The sequence below is a fragment of the Haemaphysalis longicornis genome, unplaced genomic scaffold, assembly GCF_048455015.1.
Source record: "Haemaphysalis longicornis isolate Haplotype H1 unplaced genomic scaffold, Haemaphysalis longicornis Haplotype H1 scaffold_5, whole genome shotgun sequence".
In the NCBI taxonomy this organism is placed as follows: domain Eukaryota; kingdom Metazoa; phylum Arthropoda; class Arachnida; order Ixodida; family Ixodidae; genus Haemaphysalis; species Haemaphysalis longicornis.
The window spans coordinates 86,980,393-86,996,709 of NW_027526385.1; the positions used below are offsets into that span (position 1 = coordinate 86,980,393).

The 16,317-nt window shown below is 46.0% G+C and overlaps 1 protein-coding gene across 1 annotated transcript in view; it reads left to right on the forward strand.

Moving 5' to 3' along the window:
- LOC144138548 (ATP-binding cassette sub-family C member 3-like) overlaps positions 1 to 15,932 on the forward strand; it is a 40,801-nt gene extending 24,869 nt beyond the window's left edge. The window contains exons 10-15 of the mRNA XM_077670895.1: positions 2,211 to 2,312; positions 5,326 to 5,520; positions 9,563 to 9,721; positions 10,064 to 10,230; positions 14,112 to 14,306; positions 15,569 to 15,932. Of these exons, the coding sequence (XP_077527021.1) occupies positions 2,211 to 2,312; positions 5,326 to 5,520; positions 9,563 to 9,721; positions 10,064 to 10,230; positions 14,112 to 14,306; positions 15,569 to 15,719 (969 nt within the window). The 3' untranslated portion in view covers positions 15,720 to 15,932. The remainder of the gene's footprint in view (positions 1 to 2,210; positions 2,313 to 5,325; positions 5,521 to 9,562; positions 9,722 to 10,063; positions 10,231 to 14,111; positions 14,307 to 15,568) is intronic.
- The last annotated feature ends 385 nt before the right edge of the window (positions 15,933 to 16,317 follow it).

Below are 16,317 nucleotides of genomic sequence, written 5' to 3' on the forward strand. Positions count from 1 at the left end.
AAAAGGATTCTGTTTTTCAAAGACAATCGCCTATTTTGGGCAACTTAAACGCCTAAATTTTGATCTTTATGTCTGTCTGCGTATCTGTCTGTCCCTTGATTCAGCCTCGCGGTCGAAAGTATAAAGAATTCTTGACCGAGACGTTTATTTAGGCATAGCATTTCTAAACTACCATATCTGGTGGCAACGTTCATACTTTGTTCACATTGTTGAACAAAAAGAAAACATTAGCCACATTTGAGGCAAGGAATCAATATATAAGTGATATTTCCATTGTTAATTTAATTTAAAATACATCGGTAGTAGATTTTGGCGTCAGCAAAAAAAAAAGATAGTCTTTGAAAGTAATATTTTGACGTGAAAACACAAAAAGCTCTCGCTACGCGCCTTTGTGGCAGTGTTCCAAGTTTAAAAGGACAGAAAATTCCAGTAGATGGTGCAAGCGCTGGAACACGGCAAAATTGAATTTTGGCGTCAGCAAAAAAAAAAGTCATTGAAAGTAATATTTTGACGTAAAAATAAAAAGCTCTCGCTACGCCCCTTTGTGTTAGTGTTCCAAGTTTAAAAGGACAGACGATTCCAGTAGATGGTGCAAGCAGTGGAGAACGGCAAAATTGAATTGAATTGAGGAAACCTCCACTGTATTGATTGTGGGAGGAGCGAAACGGGAGGAAAAAAGCGTCAGATGTGGGTGAAAAAGAGGAGAGGAGCATTTACGCGGCAGGGGAGGCAGAAGGCTATCGTCTTTTGACCGCACTTGTAGCAAAGTGGTCAGATATACTGCCAAATATTAAAAGCCTACGCCATCATGACGACAACCTCTCCTTGAAGTGTCTATTTCCTGATGTTGCAGGCTTGCCAATCCCTTTTCATACCACAAAATCTTCGTCCCTTTATTGTGTTTCGTCCCCCCATCGTTTCCTTGGTCTCCCCCTACTTCGTTTGCCATCACTCGGTAACCTCTGCGTTACAAAGAACGTCCACAGGTTGCCCGTCATTCCAAGGATTCGGAAGACGCGGCCAGGCTTATTTCTTACGTCTAATGTAAATTACAATCCTTGGACGCGAGCGATTTTTCTCTATAATTACGAAATGTTCTTATGCATAGGTGCCAGCACTTTTCATGGCGCATCAAATCGACCAAAGTTTTCTTTGTCGTCCGTTGCGTTATCCCCAGAAGATTCCTTTCGTTGTATAGCATTCTCTTTAATCACAGAGGTAGCTTACCGCTCATGGTTTGCGAATATGTTGCACATACTGCAAACCCCCCCCCCCCCCAAACTCTATGCTGAATTTTCTCCATATGGTTATGATCAGCCCTGATAACATTAACTTATATTTCCTACCTTTTTGAAAACTTTTATTTGCTGTCTATGTATTACTTTTAACCAATATTTTCCGCCCAGCCCAATGAGAAGCCGCGTGACCCGTTTGTTGTTAATGAAAAATCTCTAAAATTGTCTGATATTTTCATGTATTAATACAACTACCCAATGTCCTTCCTTTTTTCAGTTATCAATGCCTTGAAATCCCAGGATGTGCCCGTCATCCAACCCCCTAAATATCTCCTACGTTTTTTTCACCTGAATATCCCAATCATTCCTGAAGGCCGTTTGTAAGGCAACCGCTAAGGTGCTCCCACCCGATTGTGTTGGAGCTTTCGGAGTAGAGATGTCTAAATTGCAGTGGCGGCGGCTCCGCAGGCAAATATTTTTAGTGAGCCCTGCTAAATCGCTGTTCTGACCTCTATGTGTTCATGGCTAGTAAATTGCTGTAATTGCACAAGTAAATTAACGGGACGTAATCCCTTGCATTCCGGCTGCAAACATCCGCTGCAAATCACTGCGAATCCACTGCAAATATCCACTGCAAACATCTACAGTAATCCACTGTAATTCACTGTAATCCACTGCAAACATGCACTGCATCCCCACAGCCACTCAAATTCATTCAAGCTTCTTCGGAACTGTAATACACTGTATAATCCACTGTAATCCACTGCAAACATCCACTTTATTCCCACGGCCACTCAGATTCATTCAAGCTCGCTTCAGAACAGCTAGTGCTTAAAAAGGTACTCCTTTGTACTCTCCGGCCGGTCTAGTTAAGGGCAAACTCAAGAGTTGGGCGGCTAGTAATAAATAAAGTGCCCGGCGTGTACGAAATAAGGGCCCAGCGCAAACTGTGATTTTTTTAACTGGCTTATTAAGGTCCCCATGATGTTGGCGAGCGTCAACGGGATCGTATTTTTTGGTATCTTGGGAGCAATCGCTTTCGAGCGGACGTTGGAGTACACCCGGCTTACACCAGAGGTGAGAATTAGTTATTTGCTGGATATACCTGATATTTGGAAGTACTGGGCCAATGTACGAGATTTATTGCAGCCTTACATGCTGTCGCACAAGCGACCCTAAGACAGAGAAGTGTAGGCAGCGTTAAGGCTAATAAGTAATGGTTGCAACAACAATACTGAGGTCGTAAATAATTACCATTAAAAATGAATCTTCTGCCTGATATTGGAGTAAACGAGTGATAGCGTTACCTCTGACTGTTGCTGTTTAAACTTTAACTACCCGTTGGTCCTAGCAATAATCAAAAATTTATAGTCAAGGACGCGAAACGGGAACTGCCGCCCACTTCTGTGTCCCGCTGCCCAAAGGAATTCCAAGCCTTCAGCTATGGTACAGCTCTCAGCGTTTTGTTCGACTTACTTCTCAAGTGCCACTAAAATTATATCTCTCTCTTTTGCTAGCCAAATTTTCTTCTTCCTCCTTGAAATAACCAGTACCCGTGAAAGAAGACTTTCTGCGGTGTGAACCAGTCACTAGCTCTATTTACAGGTAATACTGTACAGGAACATGTCCCGGCCGTTATCAGTACCGTGCAGATTACTTTGAAATGCGACGTATTTTTGTTTGCCCGAAACGGCAACTGTCGGACAATTCTTACACAATATTGCCTCGGGTGACAAGGCTGAAGGCAAAGAAATTCCTGACGAGGTCATACCACCCTCACAAGGCACATCGAAAGGCATAGTAAAATGCATGATCGTTATACCCTTGAGGACGTGCCAAGCCCCTCCACCAAATCTATGTTACGATGCGGAGACGCAGCGTCGATTTAGTTATAATACAGTGGAACCCCGATGATACGTCCCCCTGTCTTACGACGGAACACCGCGGTCTCGCCAAACTCCCCATAGAAACAATGCATTGAAAACCCCGAAAATACGATGCTCGCGTGCACGCGGTCCGCTTCATACGACGCATCCTGGCGGTGATAAACCGGCGTTTTTGTCATCTTTTACACCACTTTGCCGCCTCGTCCCGATCTTTCTTTATTGTTCACGTTCGTTTGATGCTGCCTGATATGCGAAGGCCCGCAGGCAAGCAGACGCAAGCAAGCAGGCGGGTACTGGTCGGCGGGAGTCAACCAACTCGCCAACCGCGAGAAGTCAAAGTCCAGACAAGTGGTGCGGAGGACCGCCAATTTGAAGCTACCATCGAGCCAACGAACGTAAAAACACATACGACGCAACCCAACACCCGCTTTCTTCGCCTGGTTCATTCAAGTTACTGTCTTTCGCGACGCGCTCTCGCCCCCTCTCTGTGCTCCGCTGATGAGTCTCTTCCAAAGCCACGTTGTCGCTCCGCTCCTGTCTCGGACTCCGCCGTCTCGTACTATTGTTCATTTCGCTTGGTCTTGGCAGTTCCAACTCTCGCCTTTTCCTTCTCAATTTGCTCTACTCTACCACGTTGGCCTTATCTCGCGCGCGTGACGCGCGGGACTGGCGGGCTATAAATAGCGTCGGACGGCTAACGTAGATGCCGTGGAGGGGAGGAGGGGGCGCTAAATAGGCGTTTTATTTTTGCAAACTTTAGATTTTAGTTAGGGGTTCTCAAATTACGTGAGAATGCGCTAAATATAGTACTTTAAATAAGTTCTTAGCTCACCTGTAACGTGAGGCCGTCTTTAGGGTTACATTTACCCGTACCCCGACCGTACGACCCCCCGGTCATACGACGCTTCCGCGCGGTCCCTTGAACGTCGTATTATCGGGGTTCCACTGTATTTACAATGCACTGGCGGGCAGAAAAGCGACCAACGATACAACGCGCGCCAGGCAAGAAGCGGGGGGAATCCGCGTCTTCTTCTTCACTTCTACAATCAGAGTTGAGCGGCCGAAAGCACGCATGTTATTTTCGTTTCATGTTTCCGAGATCACAGGGGAGATACGTACTTTATAGAAAGTTTATCTATAATGGGTTTTGAAAACCTAATGCTTTATAGGACATGTCTGTGGCTGAGATGTGTTTGATTCTGTCTTGGCTTAGCTTGCGAAAGAGCTCGAGAGTTGCCTGTCATAACAAACACTAATATTGCTTGTAATATACCATTTCGAGTACGTTACAAGGTTAAAAAGTAGGGTCACGTGAAGCATTAGTACTAACAAATTGTTACAACCGCCCAATAATTTGGGCTCACCTTTAGCTAAAATTCGTGACAGGCCGGCATCTCCGAAACTGAGAGTGATTCATGAAAGCTTACACTTATTTTGCGTCAGCCCCTAAGCTTAGCAATAAAACTATTAAAGTTTGTTAAAAAAGGGGGATCAAAATGCCCTTTTAAGCGTGTCTGCTCTCATTTTTTTCAAGAATGAACCCAGTAAAAGTTCGTTAATTCGAACTCGGATAATTCGAACTTCCGGTTATTTCGAACTCACGCCCTGTTCCCAGCTAAGCCCTGTACATTTCAATGGTTGAAAACTGCCGATAATTTGAACGCGTCCGTATCCCGGACGGTTAATTCGAACTATGATCTCCTGGTTTCCATCGCTCCTGGCAGAAGAAGTCGGCCCTAAGTGATTACAGTGTGTTGGAAAACCAAACCAAACCAAATTTACTAGAGATGCAAAACAACGACACGGAAAAACAAGAGCGTGTCGCGCGCGCTACGCACCTGCAACAGCTTATTTCGCTTCTAGATAGCACCGCGCAACCGGTGCCAGTGCTCCGGCGCATGCCTTTATTATTTACGAAACTTTATTTACGAAATCCCCTACCACAAACGTGTAGTAGCGCCTAATTCGCGATAACGAGTCCTGAGGTGGGTTCTTTGTGTTCTGCCCGCGCAGTGGGGCGCGATATTCATTCATTCTAGCGACCCCCCAACCTCCTCGCGCTAATTCGAACTCCGCTTAATTCGAACAATTTTATGGTCTCATTCGTGTTCGAATTACCGAGATTTTACTGCATTACGATCGACATTCCCGTTTTCTTACATATCCCCATTTTGATTTTCAGTCTCTTGGGGTTCTCGTTCCAGGATGACTGCTGCAAACATTGCACTGAAAACCCAAAACCGACGCCACCCGCTGGCACCGCACCAATATGTACCGTTGAAGATACTTGGCCTGGTGAAGGACAAATAGTATTCGATAATTTCACAGCATCTTATAAACCAGGTATCTTACAACCGGTCCTCAACAACCTCTGTTTCATCATAAAACCGAACGAAAAGGTGAGTACAAGTGTCACTTTACATTAATAAAGCGGAAGCTTTCTTAGTAGTACCGATGACGTTCTGCCAAAAAACTAATGGATTTCCCCATAGACCGGTTGGTCGACCGAAAATCTCCGATAAGTATTTTGGACACCCGGCGCATGCGTGAAACCGAGCATTCATTGTGTGAAAACCGTTACTTAAAAATTACAATAAAGGAACGGTTCTAGATAAGAAAATACTTGCCTCGATCAAGAGGAAGGAGTACAGCAGTATACCTTTACAACATAAGCCACATATCGGCATACATTTAGATCGTTCGGAGATACGCTAATTGTCGCAAGGGTTCGTTTCTTGTTTGAGGTTTGATTCTCGAAGATTTGACGATCGATTGGACGCACCTTCACCTAAGGGTGGACGCAATTAAAGCTTTCGCGCTTTTGTGAACTTTAATTAGGAATAAATGGTAAATTTTTTGTGTGTCGCGTATATGAACAAGAGGGAAACGCAAGCCGCCAGATTATTGTTTCGTCGATGAAGTAGGGAAGGCCATGTAACCCTACGGTAAATAGACTGCACGGGAACGCATAAAAGAGCACACACATTTGGGCCCTTTGGAGTTTCCAAAAAGCTCTTCTTAAAATATTTAGGGGCCCAATAGCAGCGCACCTTCAAGGAACATACGTGTATGGTCGAGCGTCGATCATGGCAGCTGACCGATATCTTTGGTGCAGCGTGTATTAAAGAGTGGCCCCTTCTGGACACTCACCAACTTTGTTGCCGTAAAGGCTGGTTTCGGAGCGCAGATGCATTTATGATGTTATTATGTTTGAGTTGCTCATATATGGCCACACAGAACACTTTGCGACAAGACCAATTTTATACAAAAGTGATGATGATGGTTGGATGTTTTTGGCGCAAGGCCAACTAGGTCAAAGAGTGCCAAAGCAATGGTTATGTATGACAGTTGAAGATGTAACCCCTAAGATTGCTCAACAAGAGCAGAGATTAAAATAGTAAAATCAGTGAGACAATGAGGATGGCTGGTGTAAAAGGCCAGAGTGTGATAGTGCAGGGCATGAAACTATGTGCAAGAATTACGCGTGATAGAAAATAAGTTGTAAAAATTTTATACAAAAGTCCACCATACCTACCTAAGCACATTATTCACAACCAACCATCCTTCTTTTTTTCTTTTTCCTGAAATATTTACTGTGGTGGGGGAGAGTGAGGAACGGCCTAAAAACCAGTGCAGTTTCTACTACCCCCCGAGGTCACGTGGCATTCAGCGCTCACTCCTTCCATCCGGCGCAGAGTGGGGTGTTCTCTCCCACGAACGTGAACAGTGGCTTGAACAGATCGATCGGGTCTTTAGCAAGCCATGGGTTTACCATGTCCCGGCGAGAGGAAACGCCATTGAAATGCACCTAATCACGCAGCCTCTTAGTCAGTGTAACGTGCGCAAGACCCTCGACTATAACACGGAGTTTAACTTGAACTGGTTACCTCTAAAAACTGCGGACTGAAACTTGTCACAGAAAACGTTGAGGTCAGAATATATGGTCAAGACTTCAGTATGACACAATAGTTTTCTTCAAATGTTTTTCGGCCTAGGCAAGATGGGGCTGTAAGTACGAAACCTGTTGTTAAAGAACCGAGGCGAGGACCGCGGGACGTGGTGATTCGTTTTAATGGCGGATGGGACTTTTCAATGATAGTGATAGTAGGAGGCAGTTGCCAATCTACCTCTTCTTCCTGTAATATTTTTAACATCCTCCCAGCCGGCCGATAAGTAAAGGAAGGTTAACCTAATACCAGGAGTTACTTTTCAGCCGGAGCCAACGGAAACACTATTGTCCAAGTTCACTAACAGTCCGTTGTAATCAGAAGCTACGTCGGGTCCGTGTTAGCCGCACGATGATAATTCATTCTTCTGCTTCCACCTATTTTTCCACCTTCTGTGGCACATGCGCTTTGTGGACTTGGGCCAGGGCACGCGGCTTGCCTTGACCATCGTCTGTCCTGGATGACCTAGCAGCGTTCGCGCATGCTTCGTGTGGCATGAGCATCGGATCGTTTGTCGTGTCGAGGAATTGACGTGCCGCATGACTCTTTTGATGTGTAGAACGATGCTTCTTCGTGAGGCTCCTCTTTTCTTTTTCGTTTTACCGATCAGTCGGCATTAGGTCACGTGCTTTGGTGAAACCGTGTTTACGGAAGTTTGGCCTGCACATCGTAGGGCATTTTGGTTTTGCCGTATTCGCGGTCTTCGTTTGGACGAAGGGTTTTTCAGATCTTTTTTACGTTCTTCCTTCGTAAACGAAATGCCCCCTGAAGCCTTGCTGCTGTGATGAAATGTATTAGGCGTCTCCATGGGTGAGCCAGAGTTCCTTTTGTAACGTGCATAACTTTGCTGTGCTTTTGCGTTAACCTGTGGTTTTGCTGGTCCTTCATTCGGTCCTTCCTTGCGCCTTGATCTTCTTTTCTTGTGGCTAGAACCTTGCACACAAGACGGCTCTGCAGGTTCCTGCACAGCGTTCTCAGTGATCGGGTTCTTCGTCCTTTTTGTTGTCGGTAATCGGGAAATTTCATCGTTGGGGTTGCAGTCGTCTGAGAGAGCAACAGAATCAGGTGACTCCATTTCCTTATTCCATGAATTAATCTCTTTTTTGAAGGAAACAACTTCTTGACTGTGTTCCGGGTCATGATGAGGTTCTTTCAGAGGCGTCGTAAAATCACTGTTTTTGTTTAGGAGGTGACTGTTTTCGAAAGTCGTTTCGTTAATGTTTACGATATCATCCTGCTTTTTTAGGGCTATTGCAACAATGTCATCTGTAGAATACTTTTCCAATTCCGGGAACAACCGGTCCATTCTAAATTTTGTCAACAGGATGAGATCTTCGAATTCAAAGGCGGCTTCATATTCTTTTTCTAAATCATCCAGTTCGACATACTCTTCAATTTCACTGTCCAGTTTCTTTAGTATTTCATGTTTTTTCATTAGGCTTTTCTTGAGGGAAATTAGCTCACCCATTGATGGTATGTCGTCATTCATCCATGATTTTATGTCGTTGATCAGTGTGGTGGTGGCGTTGCGGATTAGGCTTCTTCGTTCGCGAAGGGCCTCCATGTCGATGCTTGGCGTCGTTAAAATCGGTAGGTCGCCGAGAAGAGTCATGGTAGGCGAGAAACCTAAGCCGTTCCTTTCGTTGGTCCCGGCAGGCGTCCGTTAAGTCGGTAGCGGTGGTGAGGGCGCCTGATCGTTAGTCGCTTGGCAAGCCCTCAGTTGATCCTACGGTAGTCATGCACGCCTGCTGTCCGTGGTCAGTGATCACAGTCTAGTCCCATCGTGGCCGTGTAACTCACGTCATCGTTGATGGCGGTCCGCACACTCCGTTCTTCAACTGTGTAGATCTTCCTATCCTGGTCACGGCACCATGTTGTTAAAGAACCGAGGCGAGGACCGCGGGACGTGGTGATTCGTTTTAATGGCGGATGGGACTTTTCAATGATAGTGATAGTAGGAGGCAGTTGCCAATCTACCTCTTCTTTCTCTAATATTTTTAACACCTGTGTTATAGACTAGGGTGTTGACCTCTGTACCACGTTGTTACCAACATAGCTGTACTGGCAGTTCGCCAGTACAGCTGTGTTGGTAACGTTTAATTGCTATTCTTGTCGCGCCGTATCTTGCCCACAGTTGATTCCCACTCTTGCTTATGCCTGCTAATCACTGGCTCGCTGAACCACAAAGTTAATTTCCGCATTCAATGTACTCGCCGTCTTAAGTGTTTAAATCTAAATTGCCCTTTGTGTTTTCTAAGAATTCCCGCTTCAAGCTAATGCCCACAGTGTAATTCCTGTTACTTCAGCGGCATATTTCAAGCCCGTTCGTAAAATATGAACGCCAGACGCCTCTGTGGGCATTGAAAGAAGGCAAGAAATACAAACGACCCATGACTTTCTTTTGTACGAGCTTTCGTTCGCCATTTATAAAACAATGATTATTCATTCATTCCATAACATTCATGTTTTTTTGTCTTTTACGCTCTTTTCTTAGGTTGGAGTGGTGGGCCGGACGGGTGCGGGCAAGTCTTCTCTTATACTCGCTTTGCTGAGGGTCATCAAGCCTTCGCAAGGACGCATAGTCATTGACGATGTGGATATTTCTTCTGTTCCACTGCGTAAGCTGCGGTCCGTTATCACCGTAATACCACAGGTAAACCTACCGGATAGTTCACTGGCCTTCGTATACCCTCCAGTGTTGAGGCTCTGGCACACACAAGTGCACGCGTGTGCACCTGTCACTCGATGTGCACTTGCATTTCCGAGCCATTGTAGCAACAAATTGGTCTAGGCTGAAACTTTGTTCTGTAGCTCCGATTAGGTTTCATGACAAAAGAGAGGTTGCTGAGGACGGGTGAATAATGTATATAACTTACTGTATGATCCCACTCTATGCATAGTTTCAGAGGTTGTAGTGGCAGCCGTGGGGGGAACAATCGCAGTTCTATCATTACTCTTCGTCGACAGTATTCATTCTTCACGTTTTTTCTCGTAGGAGCCATACCTCATGAAGGGCAACTTGCGGGACAACCTGGACGGAATGCGTTGTCACTCAGATGAAGAGGTTTGGGAAGCTCTGAGGAAGGCGCACATGGCAGATTTTGTGTCCAGCCACCCAGACCGGCTGCTACTGGAGGTAGAAGATGGTGCAGAGAATTTCAGGTATATTACTGCTAGCTTTCACCTCTGTTAATCCACATCTCTGAAAACAATCGCAGCGATAGATCACGTTTTTAAAGCGAAGCTTTCTTTAACCTCTAACTGATGTCATCTGTCGTCCAACCAAAACGCACTGCAGGAAAGCCAACTTTTTCTGACGATGATGATAATCTTGGGTGAAGTGAAGAAATTAAAGGAGTACTGACACCAAATTTTGACGCCTAAAAATGATATAATTGGCTTCAGTAGTTTGTACAGATGCCTCACAGAAATGTTTGCAGCGATTCGAGGCCGGAATCACATCTAAAATCGAATGTGATTGTCCAGGCCGCGAGCTTCCACAAATCGGCAGCACTAGCGAAATCGCTTTCGGCGTGACGAAACATCGGCCTGCGTGTCTGGCCGGTTCAGGGTGACGTCATATAGTCGTTTTCGGAACCGGAAACGATATCCTGCGCTGCTGTTGTCGGTGGTATTCGTTTGGGCAGGAGACGTGGGCGTAGCTGTGTGAGCAATGCTTGTAAACGTTGCGTGTTCGACGTCTTTGCTATTCAGTTCGTGGCCGGCGCATGGTGTTCCCTTGCACTGGTGCCGAAAACTGCGCGTTGCCGGCACCGCGCGGTGCGCGATGTCGACGGGCACCGCGGCGACGCGGCGGTGCGCGTCGCCGAGGTCGCCCAAGTTGTGCTATGGCAAGCTCGCGGTATGCGAAGTACTGCTCGTGGAAGCCTGTCCGAACAAATCGACGACGACGCCAAGATGCATTATTTTCCACGCGACGACAAGCAGCGCTAAACGTGGACTGAGTTCGTGCGCGGCGGCGGCCGCAAGAACTGTCGCCCAAGCCAGCGGGCTCGGGGTTGCAGGGTCACCTTGGGTGTTGGGAACTTTAGGCTTAGTATCGTGGCGACTATTTGATCGCTGGTATCTGTACAACTGCGAATGACCATCCCTTACACCACTTTTCACCACACTATCATCCCCTTTTTCGCATATGGAGCTTTACTTTGGCAATAATTTCCGTTTCAGTGATCGGTGACCAAGACATTTGCCGCGGCCTGTTTTGATTCTAGCGCGCAGGTGGCGCCATCTTTCGGCCGCTCGCCGCACCGCGGTGCCGGCAGTGCTGGGTCAGAGCGCCCAGAGAGTTAGTACTGGAGCGCCGAACCTCCGCTGCCGGTCAGCGTAGGTTTACCATCGCGGCAAATATCTGAACGCCACTTTTAAATTCAGCGCTGATAACAACCCCTAGCACAATTTTTCAACACACTAACATCTACTTTCTCGTATGTGGAATTTCTTTTTCGCGATCCGATTGATTAGAAGAGTGGCGACAAGCTGTTGCTATCACGGTCTGCGCCGGTTCGAGCCGCAGTGATATTAAAAAACGGACGACGGCGAAGACATCGCCGGCCTAATCGCCTGGCCAAATAAAGTTGTTCTGTCTGTCGGGTGGCAGCGACTCATCCGAGTCTGACGATTCAGACATGTCGACTGCGCGGGCGAGTGCGGACCATGTGCAATCGTAGCAGACGATGCGGCGAACGCATGGAGGAAAGAAAAACGTCCCTGACGTCACGGGTGAGACCGTGACGTAAGGCTGGCCCGCTTGCAGGCTGGCCTTCGAACGGCCATTTTCCCGCGCGGCGACCAAATTTGAAATTGGTTGCAATAAACGTGCTATAATTAATTCTGTGTTGGCGGCTGATGGCTTTCGGTTCGATTTTCGTAATTACTGGGCCAATAGGTATTCTTTACAGCATAAAAACTGAAAGCGAAAAATTTCATGTCAGTACTCCTTTAAATTAAGCGCTTCCCGTGGTCGGACTGAAACCTTGGTTCCTCGTGTTATGAAGCCGACGTCTATCCGATTCATGAATGAAATGAATCCGATTCATGAATGAGCGCAAACTGACACAGGGACGAGAGAGGGAAACGACACCAGTGATTTGCGCTAAAGAAGCCATGGAAACAACATACACGTTTGGTTTATTAGAAAGGCTGCTTTGTCCTGATAAAAATGATACCGATTTCATCGCAAACTTCCAGATAATAACGGAGATATTAAAGAAAACATGTGGAACTGTGGCGACTCGCTAGCCCGTTTCCGGCAACGTTTCTATGACGTCAATTGATGGCGGCCGAACTAATCAATCGCCAGGACGCATGACTGGACGATTGTAGCGGGGCCGCTAGTTCCGTTTGATCGAATCACTTGAATGCTAACGTGCACCTAACCCACTGAAAATTGTGTTTTTCGTGCTGGCCCATATGACGTCACTCACGCCGATTTGAAATTTGAAATTTCTGTACTATTTCTTGCGTTTTTATCGGTTAAAAAACGTCTTTCGTGGCCGGAACGGAGCTGAGTGAACTACGGAAGCCTAACTCTTTAAGGTTAAACAAAGTTGTATTTTCTCTTCATGGACCCTTTAAGTTTCACTCATGGATGTTCAGCAACTAGCTCGTTTCTCCATTTTACTTCAGCCTATCCGATTGCTCCATTCTGGCACGGTCGAAGAACTTTGGAGCGTGCATGGACATGCTAAATTAGAAATGTCCCGCTCCTTTCCGTGTAACGATGACGATGGTTGAAAGAGGAGCTTTCTTCGTGCTAAATCAAGAGGGGAGAAGTCAACTTCAAAGCCGCCGCGTTCGAAAGTCTAAACTGCGTGCGAGTCAAAGCCAAAGCTCAACGATTCCAAGTACAAAACGTCTTCGAGTCAAAGTCCAAGCTCACTCGACAAACAAGAAATTCCTCACGAGAAACCTTTGCGTTGAACAATAGTCGTTGCTATAGACGAAGTGGGGCACGATTTTTCTGGCGCCTCACGGATAATGCTCTAATACTCTTGACCACGTGATTTGTACTTCATGAGTCAGGTAGCGCAAATATTGTGCCCGATATTTGCTTCCTACGTCCCTCAGCCTGTTGTGGCTCTAGTATACTGACATCCATAACAAACATTAAACGTTTCTTGTTCTCAAACTTTGTATATGGCCGTTCTGATAACCAACTACATGATGGCGCTTTCCATCGGTTTGGGTGCTCAGAGAAGTATCTATTGCTCAGGAGGCACGCGCTTTCTAAAATAGCTTGATCATCATCCCCTTGCAGGTTTATCGTATGAACCTTGTCTCCGATGCCACAACAGCCAGGGCTTCGGCCGCGCATTACCGCTGGCACAAACTCTGCGTTGCATCCACGCTCATCAACACAGGTCACTGAAAACTCAGCCGGGCGGTATTTATAGTACCGTATAGAATTTCGCTAGTTACCATGATTTCCAGGGAATTCGTTTTTTAACACTTTTCGGGATGCAGTGACCTTTCCTGGGCGAAAAACAGGTGCCACTTAGGTGCCTTCCATAATAAAGAGTCTGGATACGAAGTGAATACAGGCGAAGCTCTTCAAAGTATTACCACCGTCAGCCCGATTCATACATGCACATTGCCGGCGTAAATAATGCGAAATACAACTGTCTAAACAGAAATTAAAGAGTTTCTGAAGCATGCCTATAGAATTAGTTTTTAATATAACCAACTCAAATTCATATTAAAAACCGGCTTCATAGAGAGGCAAGATGAAACCCAGCAAACCTTACGCTTAACACAAGCAATCGGCACAGCGTTGCTGCGGGTTGCTCTAACACATAAAAACACGTAGATACTCCTCTGGGCGTTTTAACTTGATGCGTAAACAGGCGAGCTTGGAAATAAATTAGCCAGAACTTTCTAAAAAAGTTCACATACCTTCTTTGATTCTATGCTTTGCTGTTGAACACTAGACTCATATTTTAAGGTGAAAAGGGTGGGTACCGGTTTTGCTACTTCTAGTAAGTAAATAACGATGGCGTTCGGTCACATTTCGTCTTCGTACGCAGTGCTGGTCAGCGTCAGCTTCTCTGCCTAGCCCGGGCTCTCCTCAGGGCTCCCCGGGTGCTGCTCCTCGACGAAGCAACATCGCGTATGGATGGAGACACGGATAGGCTAATTCAGCAGACGCTAAAGGAGGGCTTCTCCGCAAGCACCGTGCTGACTGTCGCCCACCGCCTGCACACGGTTCTACATTGCAATAGGTGCGTCCAATTATAGCTTCCAGAGACCAAAGAGCTCGAGACGCTCAGGTTTAATACTTCTAAACGTAGTTATCCCGAGCAAAAGCAAATACTATGCACAGAGTGTTCTGCGAAGTTTTGCCTTTGTATGAGATTCTGCAGCCTGCCCTAAAGCTACATCTACTAAAGCTACATCTAAGCACAAAACATATAGCCTAGCCTGCGCGCCTTCGATGGCGAGACTGAGGGACCAAGCGCCAGCGAAGCAGCCAGTAAACCCTTGCCACTCACGTGGTACGCCGGCAGCTAAAGTTCACTTGCGGCGTGATGACTGATCTTAAAAGATGTAGCGTAGAAGGGGTTTCGCTCTAAAACCATTTGGGTTACGGCGCCTGCAAAGTGTCGGAACCATTTGCAGGCCCAGAGCCTGTTTACGGGAATGTGCGCATGCGCATGGAGTGAGTAGACTTTGCTGAGGTGTACCGGCAACAGGTGCCTGGCTCTAGATCGAACGTGTGATAGGGAAGATAATCGGCATCATGCGATACCCGGTATTGTATACATGGTAGTTTCCTAATGAGCCCTTCCAAATGACACATTGCGCCTTCAAGGACAATGTTTCAACATATATTCACGTGCCTTCTGAAACTCAGTTTAACCAAACTTTGCTGGCTTGAGACGGGGTGTAGAGGTTCTGCTTTTGGATAGCCAGTTTCTGAAGATAAGTTCAAACTGTATTGCAGATTACAGACTTCGAAGGGATTACAGACGGTTTTGTTACCTTCAGGTAACCCTCAGTTACGGTTTTTGTACGCTCTTGCTTCTTTTACGTTCGTTTCAGCTACTTTCGTAAACTAGTTCTCCCTTAATTGTCACGGTGTTACTCTTATTGGGTGAGTTTTGGTTTAGATTTCTTAGTTTGGGCGTGTTTCTTTTTTAGGTTTCTTACGGTCAGCAAAAGGATGGTTGGGCTAGCTGCGGCAAATATACATATACTTATATATTTTTTGCCAATGCAGTTTGTTGGTTCGTGTTAGGTTCGTTATGGCAGTTAGTTATTTCAGTTACGTTGGGGTTGTGTTCTTTAGGTAGGTTTCTACTCTGCAAATTACCCCTAAAGCCAGCTTAGATGGCGGCTGAGTGTGTTAGCTACAGTTCGGGTGTATCCGAACCATAGCTTGTACAGTCATCCGTCAAGTTTATCTATACGCACATAGCTGCATCTGTCTGTCGGTTTATAGTGTAAATTTATGGGCATTTGTGGTTCTCTGCCTTCTTTTTAGAATCCTCGTGATGAAAGAGGGCCGAGTGGCTGAATTCGGCACCGTGGGGGAGCTGGCCGGCAACCCAAACTCAATCTTCCGAGCCATGGCACGGGCTGCAGGAATCGACCTCTCCCATTTTGAGGAAGACTCCTGTTCTACACGCTTGTAATAAATACTCATTTTACGGCAGTCACAAGCAATCAAAGAAACGTTGCTGCCGGTAAGGGGAGCGTGGACAATATTACCGTGGAGAGGATTAAACGCCGAAAACGTGATCACTATGAGGAAGCCCAAAAGCAGACACATGATTTCAGCACGCATTTCGATTCTTTTTTAATCACGCATACAGGTTATACAATGATCTTTATTTAAATAAAGGATAAGCACAAAACACTTCTCACGTCCACTTCATGGGTTGCAAGGTGAACGTTTTACACTACAAAGCACGTGGCATACGTGGCTTTGGGGACATCCGTTTATCCGCTTGCAATATAAAAGCAATGTTGACACCCGGGAGAGAGAGAGAGAGAGAGAGAGCTCTTTATTATAGAAGAAAGCTGAGAGGTTTGCCAGAATCTCAACACTGACATGCTACTCGGCGGTGGAATGCGTAGGGGAGGGTAAAAAAGGCCCTGTACATTACAGGGCAGAAGAGGAGAAATGAAGTAAAAAAAAAGCAGACATCATAGAGTTTGTGTGAACAGTTCGATGAACATCACAATCTCAGTAGTATTTTAAATAGATAGTGTCAATTAAATTCGTATATG